The sequence below is a fragment of the Struthio camelus genome, chromosome 27, assembly GCF_040807025.1.
Source record: "Struthio camelus isolate bStrCam1 chromosome 27, bStrCam1.hap1, whole genome shotgun sequence".
NCBI lineage: Eukaryota > Metazoa > Chordata > Aves > Struthioniformes > Struthionidae > Struthio > Struthio camelus.
In genome coordinates, this window is record NC_090968.1 from 7,373,011 (window position 1) to 7,386,244 (window position 13,234).

Below are 13,234 nucleotides of genomic sequence, written 5' to 3' on the forward strand. Positions count from 1 at the left end.
GGGGAGGGAGGAGGCAGAAGGAAAAGTAACAGAAAGGAGCGCGCTCTAGAAGGAGAGCTTGGCTGACGTTCCCAGGTGCTTTGGAGCTGGAGAACCACCATGCAGGTGCAAGGTGCTGTTCAGTCCTTGAGGTATCAGAGGAATTGAAACTGGTGGCTTCACAGGAAATGTTCCTACTTCTTGCAATAGATTTATTAGCATGGAGCTTTGGGGTAAATCTCTAAATATTTTTAAAAGGACTTAGATAATATTTACATGATCAGAGTGAAGGAGTTTTTCACTTCCAGTAGTCTGGAGAGTAAATCTTACTACTGCTGTCGTCTTGGAGGAATGGTCAACTACACTTAAACATGCTTTCCCTAGTATGCACTTGGTTGAAGAAATAGACTGAAGGAGTAATTGGTGGTTAAATATCATTCTGGAAGGATGTATATAGTGCAGTTCAGAGAAGTTTCTTCACAAACAGATACTGCTTGGCAGTTTCCTTTGTGATTTTGATAATGGAATACACAGAATACTTAATTTTCAGACGATGCCCATCCAATCAGAAAGAACGCGAGCATCTTTTAAAAAAAGGATTAGCCAACCAGTTAATGTGAACACGTAAGAGAAATATCTGACATAAAGTGCTGATACTACTAAGATGGGCATCGTTGTCTGCACAAATATGAGAGGGTGAAAAATGAGATGCAAGAGCACGTTGGCAGAAAAGGAAATGAGCGTTAGAATAGGTTAAGCTGCATGTCAGTCAACCGTGCTGACTGTTATGACAAAAATAAACCTGTGGAGATGCGTGAACACATGAAGCAATCTTTCGTGAAGCACATGAAGCTTGAACTGGTGAGGCCTTACTGGAACGTTGTGTCCAGTTTTGGATTCTTCTTCAGGATAGACGTGGTCTAACTGGAGAGTCCAGTAGAGCCTATTGTGAACAGTCAGAAGTCTAGAAAATATGATCCACAAGGAAATATTGGAAGAACAGGTTTTATTTAGTTGAAGGAAAGGAGAGGGGATATGACAACACACTTTGAAAATCTTAAAATATTGCAGCTAGAGATAAGGGGAGTAAACTGTCCACCTCCTTTGGGAATTGGATAAAACCACAGCAAGGAAAAACTGCTAGACATCAGGAAAAACTCTTTATACAGTGAGAGTAACAAATTGGAATTGATTGCTTGGGGAGGCTGTGAAATTCTCATCAGTGAAGATTTCAGCACAGGTTAGGCAAACATTTGTTGGAGATGCTTCAGTCGATCCTACCTTGGGGCAGGTGGGTGGGCTAGACCAGTTCATAATGTTTTTAGTGCTACTTCTAGTGAACAGTGTTCTGCATAACTGTAAAATGACGGGTGCGCTTGACCTCATCTATTAATTGTAATCAATTAAAAATATGGTTAACTTAATGAGTCAGCGTATTTAATACCTTAGCAATGTGCATCTTTTGATTCATACATGCACATAACTAATAGAAGATTCAAACTCAATTGCTGCTCCCTGATAGTTGCAGAGCTCATAGATCTGATATGGTTTTGTCCAAGCCTTTAGAGTAAAATGGCTAGAAGTTGTTAGGTTGGATGCAGTCGCAGAATAAATTCAAAGAGAATGTTAGCATTGCCTTCTGTGTAGTACCAAGTTTTTTCCTGACTCGATAAGAAACTTTCCGCTCTCACTTAGGAATTCAGCAGAGCATGTTGAAACAAGGAAGCACAAGTATATGGTCGTAGTGGTTCCTGTGTGTTTAAGGTCACTAATAGAAAGCTGTAAGTGAATTTGGGTAGCATCAGAGGAATTTTAGTGTTTTGCGTATGATAAAGAATGGGAGACACTTGTGATACTGAAAGTTGTATGGGATCCGACAGACGCCTCGAAAGGGACAGAGCAGAAATCAAACCTTGTAGGCACTGCTGACGTTTCCGGTGTCCCATTGCATCCTGTGGTGCTGTTGGAGGGTGGGTTTTTTGATGCTTGCCGTGCAGAATCCATTCCTCCCGTGGTGGTGGTTTTTTGCACGTTCCCTGCTGTAGTTGTCTGCAGCCTGAACTGCTGTGCTGGTCACGTGCCAGATGAGCTTGTTTTTATGAAATAATTTTATTTTGTGGTGGAATAGGCAGCAATTAAACTTTTTTCCTGATTTTTTTTTAAATTTTTATTTATTTATTTATTTTATATTTACACTGAAGAGTTTATCTGTGATCTCACTTTAATAGGCCTGGGAAAGAGGTATTGAAAAAGAAGGGTGACAATTGGGACGAACTGTTTTGTGTAGGTGGATGTAGCTGCATGCTGTATTTCTGTAGCTGAGCCAATGATCTGCAGGCCTGTCAAGGTGTATAAACATAAGAGCTGCAGCTTGGCTTCTGTGTCAAATATAGATCGTATCTGTAGGGGAGCAGATACCCTAACAGCTTACCTCAGTGTCTGAAATACAGTAACAGCTATGACTTATTTTGATGGTTTTCAAGCTCCCACATGCTGTGGAACGTACACAAAATTCTTCCCGTGGATTCGGGACGGGGAGGGGAAGGTGATTCATATCTTCCTAGTTGCCTCTGATGCTGGGTAATTAAAGCAGTCTTTAATGAGGTAAGATAAATCCTGTGGATGCAGTTGCTTTTTTCTCCTTGGAAATGCAATCCCAACTGGCATTACAGCCAAGAGTGAACGATAAGAAGTACGTTCTTAGATGCTGTGGTGGGGAACGTAGTGAAACTCAGACAGCAGTCTTGGCCAATGGCAGGAAGCACCTGCATGCAAGTCGTGTAGACTACTGTAAAATTTATTGCAAACTACTGTGCTTGAGATCCATGCTTATCATATGATGATGAATTTTTTTAAAAAGAGGGTGAGGAAAAAGCTACAAAAATTAGCCTATTTTGGGAGAGTAGAATATAAATATCTTCAAACAACTTATACATAAGACAGCTGACTATCTGGATTTGACTTTTCCTATCATTTCTGCTTTTCTTTTGGAATTAGTTAACATGAATTAAACCATTTTTACTTTATACTAAAATATGTGCATGAATGCTCACAGTGACTGTCTTGACTGGAAGGTAGCAACTTAATACAGATTTGGTTGCAGAAACATGTCGGATGATGCCTTCATAATATGCTGGAACCTAGCATTTAGCTAGAGCTGGACAGCTACAATAGCTGCAAACTACTTTGTCCTTACTACAATTTTGTGTTGTGCTAATTAGGTCAGACTGAATTCATTTTTTTTCTTCCCTGAGTGAGATGAGGTCTGACTGTGTTAGTCACTGGGAGGGCAGTGCATGCTAGATGGGACTAAAGATGGCCAATGTGTTGTGGGGTTAAGGTCATACCTTTCAAGCTTTGTGTTTCTCTCTAGAAAAAATGCCAATCCCATATAGCTAGCCTTTGACAGTAGGAGGAGGATGAAGAGGCAGGATTGTTTTTTGCCTGTCTTCTAATTTCTGCTTTGTTTCGCATGTCACTTCTATTTGATTTCCAAATAACGGGAGTCTGGTGCCTTCTTTGAGGATTGCTAATGACGAACAAAATGTTGCATGGGGCAGTCAGTATGGAAATACGTTCTTTATGAAGTGAGAGTAGATGCAGTAGAGGTGTCTGCTACGCTAGAGTGAATGCTTTTGTTCTGGGAGATGCCTGTGATGGAGTGTGCTGCTTTTCAGAGTTGTTTTGTTTTCTGCAGAGAGTCCCACAAAACAAACTTTTGTCTATTTTGTAAATAAGTGAGTTTGTGTCAATCTAATCCCTACTAGGGCATGGAGAGAGAACAGAGGGTTTTGGGAGAAGAGGAAGAGAACTGAAAGTTAAAGGGAAACCTATTTGCATTAAGCTCAAACTTTTAATGTAAACATTGCTGTTCTCTTTTTAGTTCAACTAATAGATTGGAAAGCAAGGTGGTGTCTTCTTACACTTTTATCTTATTCCAGTAGGAAGCACTTTGTAGTCAATGCAAACTCTTCCTCCTCCTCTAACAAATTTTACACAAAATGAAGGGAAGAATAGCACATTGTACCTAAAATCAACTTCCAAGCTGATAGTAGCGAAGTGAGGAAAGGAGAGCACAAAGTGGGGGGAGAAGTGTCAGAATATTCTGAGTAGAAAATTATATTCTTTCTTATTGCTCTTTTTCTTAGAGGAAGCTTCTTAGAATTACACTATTCCCAGAAAATCCTCCCAGTTATGTTAGCTTTGTATGACGATTCACTCCTTTGTCTTCTGTTTCCAAGTGTGCTTTTGGAGAGGCGTACAGCTTTTGGAGCGCTTTTTTTATTTAAGCATGCCCTAATGTTTTTGCAGCACATGCCATAAGGGTTTCTCCAAAAGTCTCTCAAAGTGTCCTGTCCCCCACTTAAATACAGGCACTTCTGGAATGGATTGGGGAAGTAACAAGTGGAGAGCAGCAATTTGCTAAAGCTTAGGACCGGGTATGAACAAAAATGTGTGGTTGGAAATGACAAATGTAGAAAAGTGATCTGCCAGAGCATATACTTTTGGTGGCTCACCCTAGGGAAGGAAATAGCCCTTCCCTCTCCTGTTTTCTGGCCAAGGGGAATTGAAACTGTACTTTCTCTAGCCTTTGCACCCCAGGGCTATTTTGAGGAAGGTTTTTCTACCTTTTATACAATCACAATACTTAATGAAAATTCTGCTGCGATATGTGTACCGTGTGTTTTCTTGAGAAACAATGTAGCTCTGGCTATACTTCAGTGGACAAAAATGTTCTATTACAAGTAGATGCACTTTAATACCTCTGTGTTCTCCACAAGCAGACACACGTGGACACTATAAAGTAAGAAATGAAAGCAATCTGATTGCTTTTGCTTCCTCATTGAGGATATTATTGTTGAAAGGAGTGCAAAATGGTCACAGCCTTCACTTGCTGCTGTGGCAGTGTCAGTACAAGGCCCATCTGTTGCTGTAGAGTAACTCTGTACTGTTGGTCTAAGACAGCTAAAAGCATTTGCAGGCTGCCAAGCGACCCCCAGATGCTTTTACCAACTGTGAAATAAATAAAATAGTCTGTCTTGGTGTAAATAATTTTCCACATGCTTCTTTGCATGCTGCTTTTTTGGTAATGATCCACAGAGGAGGGCTGCATCCTTTGTAAAAAATAAAAACCAGTGTAGTCTGTGCCTCGGGCTGCTAAAGTATGCTTGTCCAGATATTGCCTGAGAAGGAAGAGATGAGGAAAAGACGACTGCAGCAATGTGAGGATGTGGGTCTTGAATGTTTTACTGTTTTCCTTAAATATTCTGCTTATATAGTGAGCTTGCGGTACAGCAGAGGATAGCATATGAAATGTAGCAATGTGTTTTAAACCTCTTCTGGTGTCACCAGCGCCACTTGAATGGCGCTGAGCGTCCAAGAGCTCCTCAGGTGCTGCCTCCTAGGTATGGGATTTTGTGGTCTGCAAAGGTCTGAGTCTGCTGCAGCTGTCTGCTATTTCCTGATGTGAGCAAGGAGATATGCTCAGCTCTCTCCTGCCTGCAGACAGATCTTTCTAAAGCACCTGGAGGAAGAAGAGAAAGTTTGTTCTTTAATTTGCAGCTTCTCTCTGCAAAGAGGTAAGAATTCTTTTGTCTAAGAGCTCTGTTAGAAAGCATAAAGACGCAAGAATAGTTTTGTATGCTAGTCGAGCTTTAATTAAATCCCCCTCCCTCATTCTTTGGGTGAATCTGCCTCAGTGGTGATCTCTAAACACACATTGACTTCAGCAGTAAGGCCTGTATATTTAACGGTGAACGTGTTCATAGGAAGACTTTACTTACCAGGGATCCAGTGGCTGTACCTAATGTCTGAACTGCGCTGCGCGGGCACAGCTCGCATCAGGCTCCCTGATGTCCTCTGTCTGTGAAACAGCGCGTGATGAGGGCTCAGTAAGCCAAGTTTGGAAAGGAGCAACAGGCAGAAGAGATCTGGTGAGCTTGTGAGGAGGGACTTGGATCTCTCTACAGTATACTTCTGCTGTGCTCCGTGAAGATCAGCAGCATGAAGGATCCTGTTCTGGTGTCTGGGATTAAAGCAGTCATGTTTTTGAAGCACTAATCTGAAGTGATGTTCTTAGGATAGCACTGAAGTAGCACAGCGCTTTGTGCTTGCAGTGCTGCAAAATATCTCCCTCCCCGCGTTCAGTAATGAGCATTTGCACTCAGGTGACTTGCTCTGAGGTTGGTCAGCACTCTGCTGCTGACATGAAGAGAAGGTGAGCAAGCATCTAGACAAGTTTAATTTTCAGTGTAGTTTGCTGGCCTGAGGGAGGTTTTTGAAGGAACCTGTGACATTGAAAGATTGATTGGAGATTTCAGGCCATTTCTCGAATGACGGAGCAGGCTTCCAGAGGAAGGTTTGAGTGCATAATAATGCCTTAGTGTAACTTGCAAGGCCACAACAGTGTTTTGAGTTGCAGTTTGATTTTCTGTATGTTCGAAGTTGCTGCTTTTAAAATGAATGTGGTACCTTGGTCCCTTCCTGAAGGCCAACGCCTCCTAAGATGTGTGATGTTTTTCTAGAGATAAATTGTTACAAGGAGTAGAGCTCTTCCCTTCCCCCTACCTTTAGGTCTGAAAGCTAGCGCTCTTCTGATGAGCTCATTGATTCCATTGCCATGAGCTAGTAAAACTGTTGCTCTTAATCCTGTATGCAATCCCAGGACAACCGACCTCCCACTTTCCAGGGGGAGTGGCTCTTGAGCTGAGCTCAGAGAGTGTCTGTTGATTGGAAATTTGATTTACATGTGCAATTTATTATTGTTTACACAATCAGTGTAAAACTGTTGCTTGCAAAAACTAATGGCCTAATTCTCATTAAGGAAACTTGGACTGGAGAGTTCTGCTTGTTTTTTGTTTAATCAGAGAATCTATATGATGTTGCATATGCAAATTATTTATAAAGTTATCTCCTGCAAAAGGCTACTTTGCGTTGCATACATTCATTTCGCCTCGTTTGTTTTCATAAGGTCCTTAAGTGCTCTCTGAGAACATAATTAGTAGTCCTGGCCTTTTGTCAGATGCTTTTGACCGTCATGTGCAGGGGTGAGGGCGTAATGCTGAGTTCTCCTCAGCTGGCTTTGTGCTGTGGTACCATTAGGAAGAACAGTAACTGCTGGAGCCTCTGGGAGCTAATCTAGAGAGTCTGCATAGCCGAGTGGGTGCTTTTCTACAGCTTTGCGGCTCGGGACACCTGGCTTTGACACTGTCTTTCTGTGTGTCCTTGAACAAGTTCTCTTTGTGCTGACCTCCTTTGTTAAGTGCTCTGGTTTCTGCTGATGAAAGATGGTGTTGTATGAGATAGACACTTCTAAGAGACTAATTGGATTGCAGAGCTTTCGATTTAAACATTCTGGTCAACTTGGTGTCTTCTCTGCTGTTTGCTGTGGCACTTCACAAGGCAATCTGAGTGTGTTTTGCTCTGAGGTTTGCTCTGTGCTCTCTTGTATGCATCAGAGCCTTTGGCTTTTTCTGTTCGGAAGCACACCTTAAAGGGGATACAGCACTTGAAATGCGTGTTGTATCTGGGCAGTGTGGTGGTATGTTGCTTCTTATAAGTAGAGCTTGTAAGTATGCTGTCTCTTGTTGGTACTTGCACCTACGGCATTGTAGAAAGTGTTTAAAATAAGTGTCTGACTGCCCTGCAAGGTAGTTATCTTCTCAGTGTTGTTCTTCTTGGGGGAAGGAAGTGTTAATGTCATTTCACAGATGGAGAGCTGAAGCCGAGAATCGGTATCTGGGGTTACCTGAGCTAGCTTGCGCAGTGGCAAAGGGCTCCAGCGGGCTAATTTCCTTGACAGAGCTGTAAGCTTGCTCAGGGATCTCCTCAGTGCCATGCTGTAGACCTGTACTAAGTGGCCTGACTTCAACAAGAGTTTGAGATAAGTTGGAGACTTGAATTGGAATTTCCAGAATTACAGGCTACTTCCTTCCTATTGAAGTGGCTTTTCCTGAAATTGTGTTTTCTTCCTTGTGCCTTATCCTTCTGCTTGTTTTGTTTCTTTAGACATGCTAATCTGATAGCCTTTCTCTTATGCTTTCTAGGTTTCCAGCAGATTTCTCTGTTGTCTTCCTATGAAGTTATAATTCCACAGAGGTTAGGAAGAGGACGACGAGAGGCCTCCAGTGTGTCCTCCGTACAGGTACTGGGCATTCTTACAAATACTGTCATTTAGCTCTCTACTTCTTAACAAGGCCCATCCAAAACTGACCTTAAATTCTCACCACTGTCTGACTCACCTAGCAGCAAACAAGTATTCATCCTTACAGAAAGTGTAACATCTAGCACTGACTTTAGTGCAGGTCTGGTAATGCTTCCTGGCTTCAGAGGTTACAAGTTACAGCAAGGGAATTTTTATCGTAATGAAGATTGTTAAGCACTGGAACAAGTTTCAGAGAGGTGGTGGAATGGCGGTTCTGGGAGATGCTCAGAATTTGCCTGGAGAAGGCCTTGAACAGCCTGGGCTAACTCTGCAGCTGGCCCTGCTTTGAGCAGCGAGTTGGGCTAGAGACCAGAGGCATTTCCCAGCCTAAATTACTTTGATATAGGCAGATAACTAAAGACTGCACCCTTTAAGGCATTTGGATTAAACCAACTGTTGTTTGGGTCCTAAGTCCCTTGGCAGAATTTAATATTAACAAGAATGCCTTGTAGTTTATTGCAGTTGCGTACTAGGAGTCCTGCTGTGATATTTAATATAGTGATCAGGTGATTTGGCTTATTTATGGACCCTAGTTACTGTGTGCAGCACTTATACAAGGCTGTGGAGGTACTGGCTCACTCTGTATGTTCAATAACAAAGTTCTACTGTCCTTTTCCAGCTGTAACTGAGCATTTTTTTCCCCCTGGAAGTCTTAGAAACGTGGAATAAGAAAACCACAAAGCTATTTTGAAATAGTTTTCTTCATGTGACGTTTTTCCAGCCACACAGGAAAATATGCCAGATTCTCGAGATAGGGACAATTATAAAATAGATTTCAGGCTCACCCACACTTTAGTTATTCCTGGTCTGGGACAATCAGCAAGATTAATAAGGAAAGTTTGTTAGTTTCGGTGTGTGGGCATGACTTATCGAGGCAGTCATTTTGTCTGCTGGATGTCCGGGAACCAACGTAAATTCTGAGGCCTGAGGTCAGGTTCTCATTGGGAAGTCTTGTCAGCACAGTAAAGTCGGTTAGAAGCACAAGAAAAACCTGATCCCTTAACCCACATTGTGATGCCAGCAAGAATCATGGGAGAGGCAATTCAGATCGACAGAAGTTTTGCATACTTCAAGGAGATGGTTTAAGTTTTGTCAATATCGGCTGCCTTTCCAGCACTTTGCTGCTGTATCTGCAGAGGTTAATAGTACAGACTAGTCCTGAGTTAAGAGAAGGTGATAGTAGTGATCTGAACGTTATATCCATAGCAATGGAGCTTGCAGGGACTGTCTCCTGTAAAGAATATTCTGTTCACTAACATAGGTAAATTATAATTTCTTTCTTTTATTTTCAGGACAAGGTGTCATATGCTATTGAGATAGAAGGAAAAGAATACACAATTCATCTAGAAAAGAACGAGTGAGTGATGAATTTCTCTATATTATAACATTCCATTTACTGTGTCAAAATGTTAGCTCTGATTCTTTAGGTTAGTTATGAGAAGCACAGTTACATGCGGGCTCTGTGAAATCTACAGAGAAAGACAGTGAAAGCGGATTGAGTCACACAGTCTTGGCTATCAGCCAGAAATTTTACTGAATTCCTACAACCCTGGTGATCCCCTTTCAGTAAAGGAAGCAGTAGTTTGCTCAAAAGGGATCTGGGGAATCATTGCAATGGTGCTCTCCATTCATATCTGAAAATAAACAAACTGAGCTATATTTCAAGTAAACGTTTTTGCTTTCTTCTAGGTTTTGTTTATTGTTTTAATTTTTTTCCTGCCTCAGTAGTGTCAAATGAGGAAGCTGACTTTATATCCAAGGCCTTAATGTCCCTAACATATAGAGATGTCATCTTTTATGCTTTTAATCTTTTACAGGGTGACTTGTAGCAGCAGGAAGTTATCATCTATCTGGCTGTTTTTCTCTTAAAACTGCCCTCCTACCCTCAAAATATACAAAGGAGACATAACTATTTAAATAAACAAGCCCCTGGGGATCCTTTGCTGCCACTTGCCAAGCCCCTGACCCTCAGGAACGTGGGAATTCAGCTTCACTGTATCAATGGATTTACCAGTATGGGTCAGCAGCCTTAATCATGGGAGACTTTCCCAATGCGCTTTCTCCAAAACTGAGGAAGAGAAGTCATGCAGCAGACTGAGTGCTGCAATTTTCCATCTTCTGCATGAAACCCAGCGAGCTTTCAGCACAATTTAATGTTTTCTGTCACTTGTTGTATTTACCCTGGATGAGATGGTTGATTTACTTAATGATAGCTGTCCTGCCATTCTAGTATCTTTGTTTTTGCTGTAGGGAGATTATTCCTAATCAGTGCACCATTCCCTCATTAAGTTTTAGTGGTTTTCCTTTTGAATCTGTTCCTTAATTAATTGCAATTTACATATTCATGACACTTTAGGTGAGGATCTGTCATCTTACTGCCCTTATATAGTGCCATAGACATTTCGTGATATTTCTCTTGTATTCCTTCTCCTCTATCCCTTTTTCTCGCAGAGAATTGCTGCCCAAAGATTTCACAGTGTATACGTATAATAAGGAGGGGAAGTTGCAATCTGAAAAACCAGATCTCCAGGTAAGATTTCTTTCTTTTTATACTTTACTGAAGGCGACTTGAACATTGAGCCTCTACAATATGAGGGAGTCATGTTAACAAGTTGATAGTTTATTTTTTCACATGCTGCAGTGAAACAGTTCAGTGCTGGAGAGAACCCTTGATTTTTGGATGCGAGTCTAGCCTGTAGCTTTTCTCATCTGCCAAATACCTCATTATCTGACAGTGGTGGTGTCTTGTCATATAGTGGAGTGGTTGTATCCCTTTTTGGACACAAGTCCTGTTTCTTATGGAGATCAGAACGCAGAGCAGAACAGCTGTCTGGAGATTGTCTAATGACTGAATATAGTTTTTACTTTTACACACGGTGTAGACTTCCAGACTGGTCTGCAAGTCAAAATAAATGGTTAGCGGCTGATCTGTCTTTTCAATTTTGCAATACTGTGTCTTAGTGGGTCTAAGAATTTTTGAGGATTAACGGGCATCCATTAGCCCAGAAAGTTGGGACCAGCTAAAATGGGTAGATGTTATCAAGTCTGGAGAACCTTTGAGGGCAGGGGAAGAGCATTTCTCAGGAAACATCCTACCTATGCATCTTGGTTCCTGAGATGCTTGTTGTCTATGTAGCATTGGGATTATTCTATTAAAAAAGCATTTGTAGCCCTCTTTTCCTGTACAAGCAGGCAGCTTTCTAGGTTGCCTTTGAAAATCTAATTGCTTATGTAGAATAAGAGTAATGTGATTTGAAAAGCATGAGAGTATTTCTAATGGTTTCACTGCTGTTATGCATCAGTGTTGTTCCTTTGAAAAGGGGCTGTTAGTCACGTATGATTCATAGGGTCTTGTTTTTGAAAATGAAGCACCAAAGTCAACCGAGTATTTACTTCCTATAAAAAGGCAAGTGATTGAGTAAGAGGAAAAATGCTTTTTCAGCAAGAGGTCATGAAAGTCACAGTGGCCCCTAAGGGTTATTGCATGCTCTAAGTGCTTTGTGAGTTCAGTGCTGAAACAACAGGTGAGGTAATCTATCTGACACCTACAGTAACATTCAAAAAAAAGCACTTGCCAGAGAAAATCTTGTATGCTGCAGAGTGGAATATATTTGCCTTGTGTTAGCCCCCTTGTCTAGTTTCCAAAATTTATTTATGCAGAGGACGGAATGGAAGTATTCTGTCTTCTCAGGGCTAGTCAGGGATATACTGTGCAACTGAAAAGTTTGGACCACTTGTCCAGACAACAGTGTCTGTTGGTGAGGATAGCAAGTGGTGGCTTTTTTCTTGATAGAGAGCGGTTACGTACAAATCAAATACATTTTCCAAAAATGTTTTGCAGAGGTTGAATGATGTGTTGGCTCAAATTGATAGGGAGGGGCTGGTCGTAAAATATTTGAGGCGGGGTGGAAGGCAGAATTTCAGAGCAGGATGGCTTAATTTCAAGTGAAGAAATCCAATCTCTGGATAATGCTTCTGCACCCTGCTTGCCTAGTATTATACCATGTTAGCAGCGTAAGCTCTGGCTCCAGCTTTAGGTTGAATAGCTGAATGGGATTTTAAACTGAAATCTGGACTGAGCCCCTGGCCCTGTCAGGTTGTGAAGAGACTCTGCCCGTACAGTATAGGGAGGTAGGTGTCCAGTTTTGAGTCCCAGACAACTGGCATCTTGATTAACCTCTTTATATATAAAATCTTGTGGTACTAAGACACGTGAGGAAATTTTTAGATGCACACGTGAGAGAAGGAAATGCCGTTACATTGTGGTACTGTTAGAGGCAAGATGCAAGCTATAGACTGCAGACAAAGGGCATGCTGTAGCTTTAACTTCAAGCACATTATTATCGTGAGTTCTGTAGTGTGTTGTCACGCTCTGACTGTACTGCTGATCAGTGGCAGGCATGGCAGCTATGTGACCAGAGATTACACTGGGTGTGCACATGTGCATGGAATAGGGGTGTAACACATCCTTGTTTTCCCCTGTAGGATCATTGCCATTATCAGGGATATGTGGAGGGGATCCCGGATTCTGTTGTTGCTGTCAGCACTTGCTCGGGGCTCAGGTAGCAGAACTCTTCTTTTGTATCACAGCTGTCATGTGATTTTAGCAGCTCACTGAACCTGAAAGAAAAATCTTGCTCGGTTTTTAACTATTGTTCAGCCAGACTGCAGCTCGTTGACTGCGGCCAAGCTGCAATAGTCTATGCCTTTGTGCAGTCTTTCTGCAGTATCTTTTATTAATGTAGAGTTAGCAGATGTTTGCAGTATGGTTAAATAAGTTGATTAAAGCTATTTATTATCAGAGTGCAGTAAATTGTTCTTTGGCACAATTTTTGGCTTATTTTCTAATTCGGCTAGAGAGCCACTACAAATAACTGGTACCTAATACAAAAGCTGAAACTTGAACACAAATTTAAAAAAATTGATCATAAAGCTTATATACTTCAAATTTGATTGGGAAACTTCTGCTTTGGGGTAATTCCTGTGTCATTTGGAACATGCTTTGCTGCATTGCCATGTCAAACACCAAAGTAGCAATAAGTAAAGCAATTT

At 41.5% G+C, this 13,234-nt stretch overlaps 1 protein-coding gene across 1 annotated transcript in view; it reads left to right on the forward strand.

Annotated features, from left to right (window-relative positions):
• Positions 1-13,234, forward strand: part of ADAM9 (ADAM metallopeptidase domain 9) — a 46,016-nt gene that overhangs the window by 3,975 nt on the left and 28,807 nt on the right. The window contains exons 2-5 of the mRNA XM_068920537.1: positions 8,025-8,122; positions 9,475-9,539; positions 10,634-10,712; positions 12,668-12,744. Coding sequence (XP_068776638.1) covers positions 8,025-8,122; positions 9,475-9,539; positions 10,634-10,712; positions 12,668-12,744 — 319 coding nt within the window. The remainder of the gene's footprint in view (positions 1-8,024; positions 8,123-9,474; positions 9,540-10,633; positions 10,713-12,667; positions 12,745-13,234) is intronic.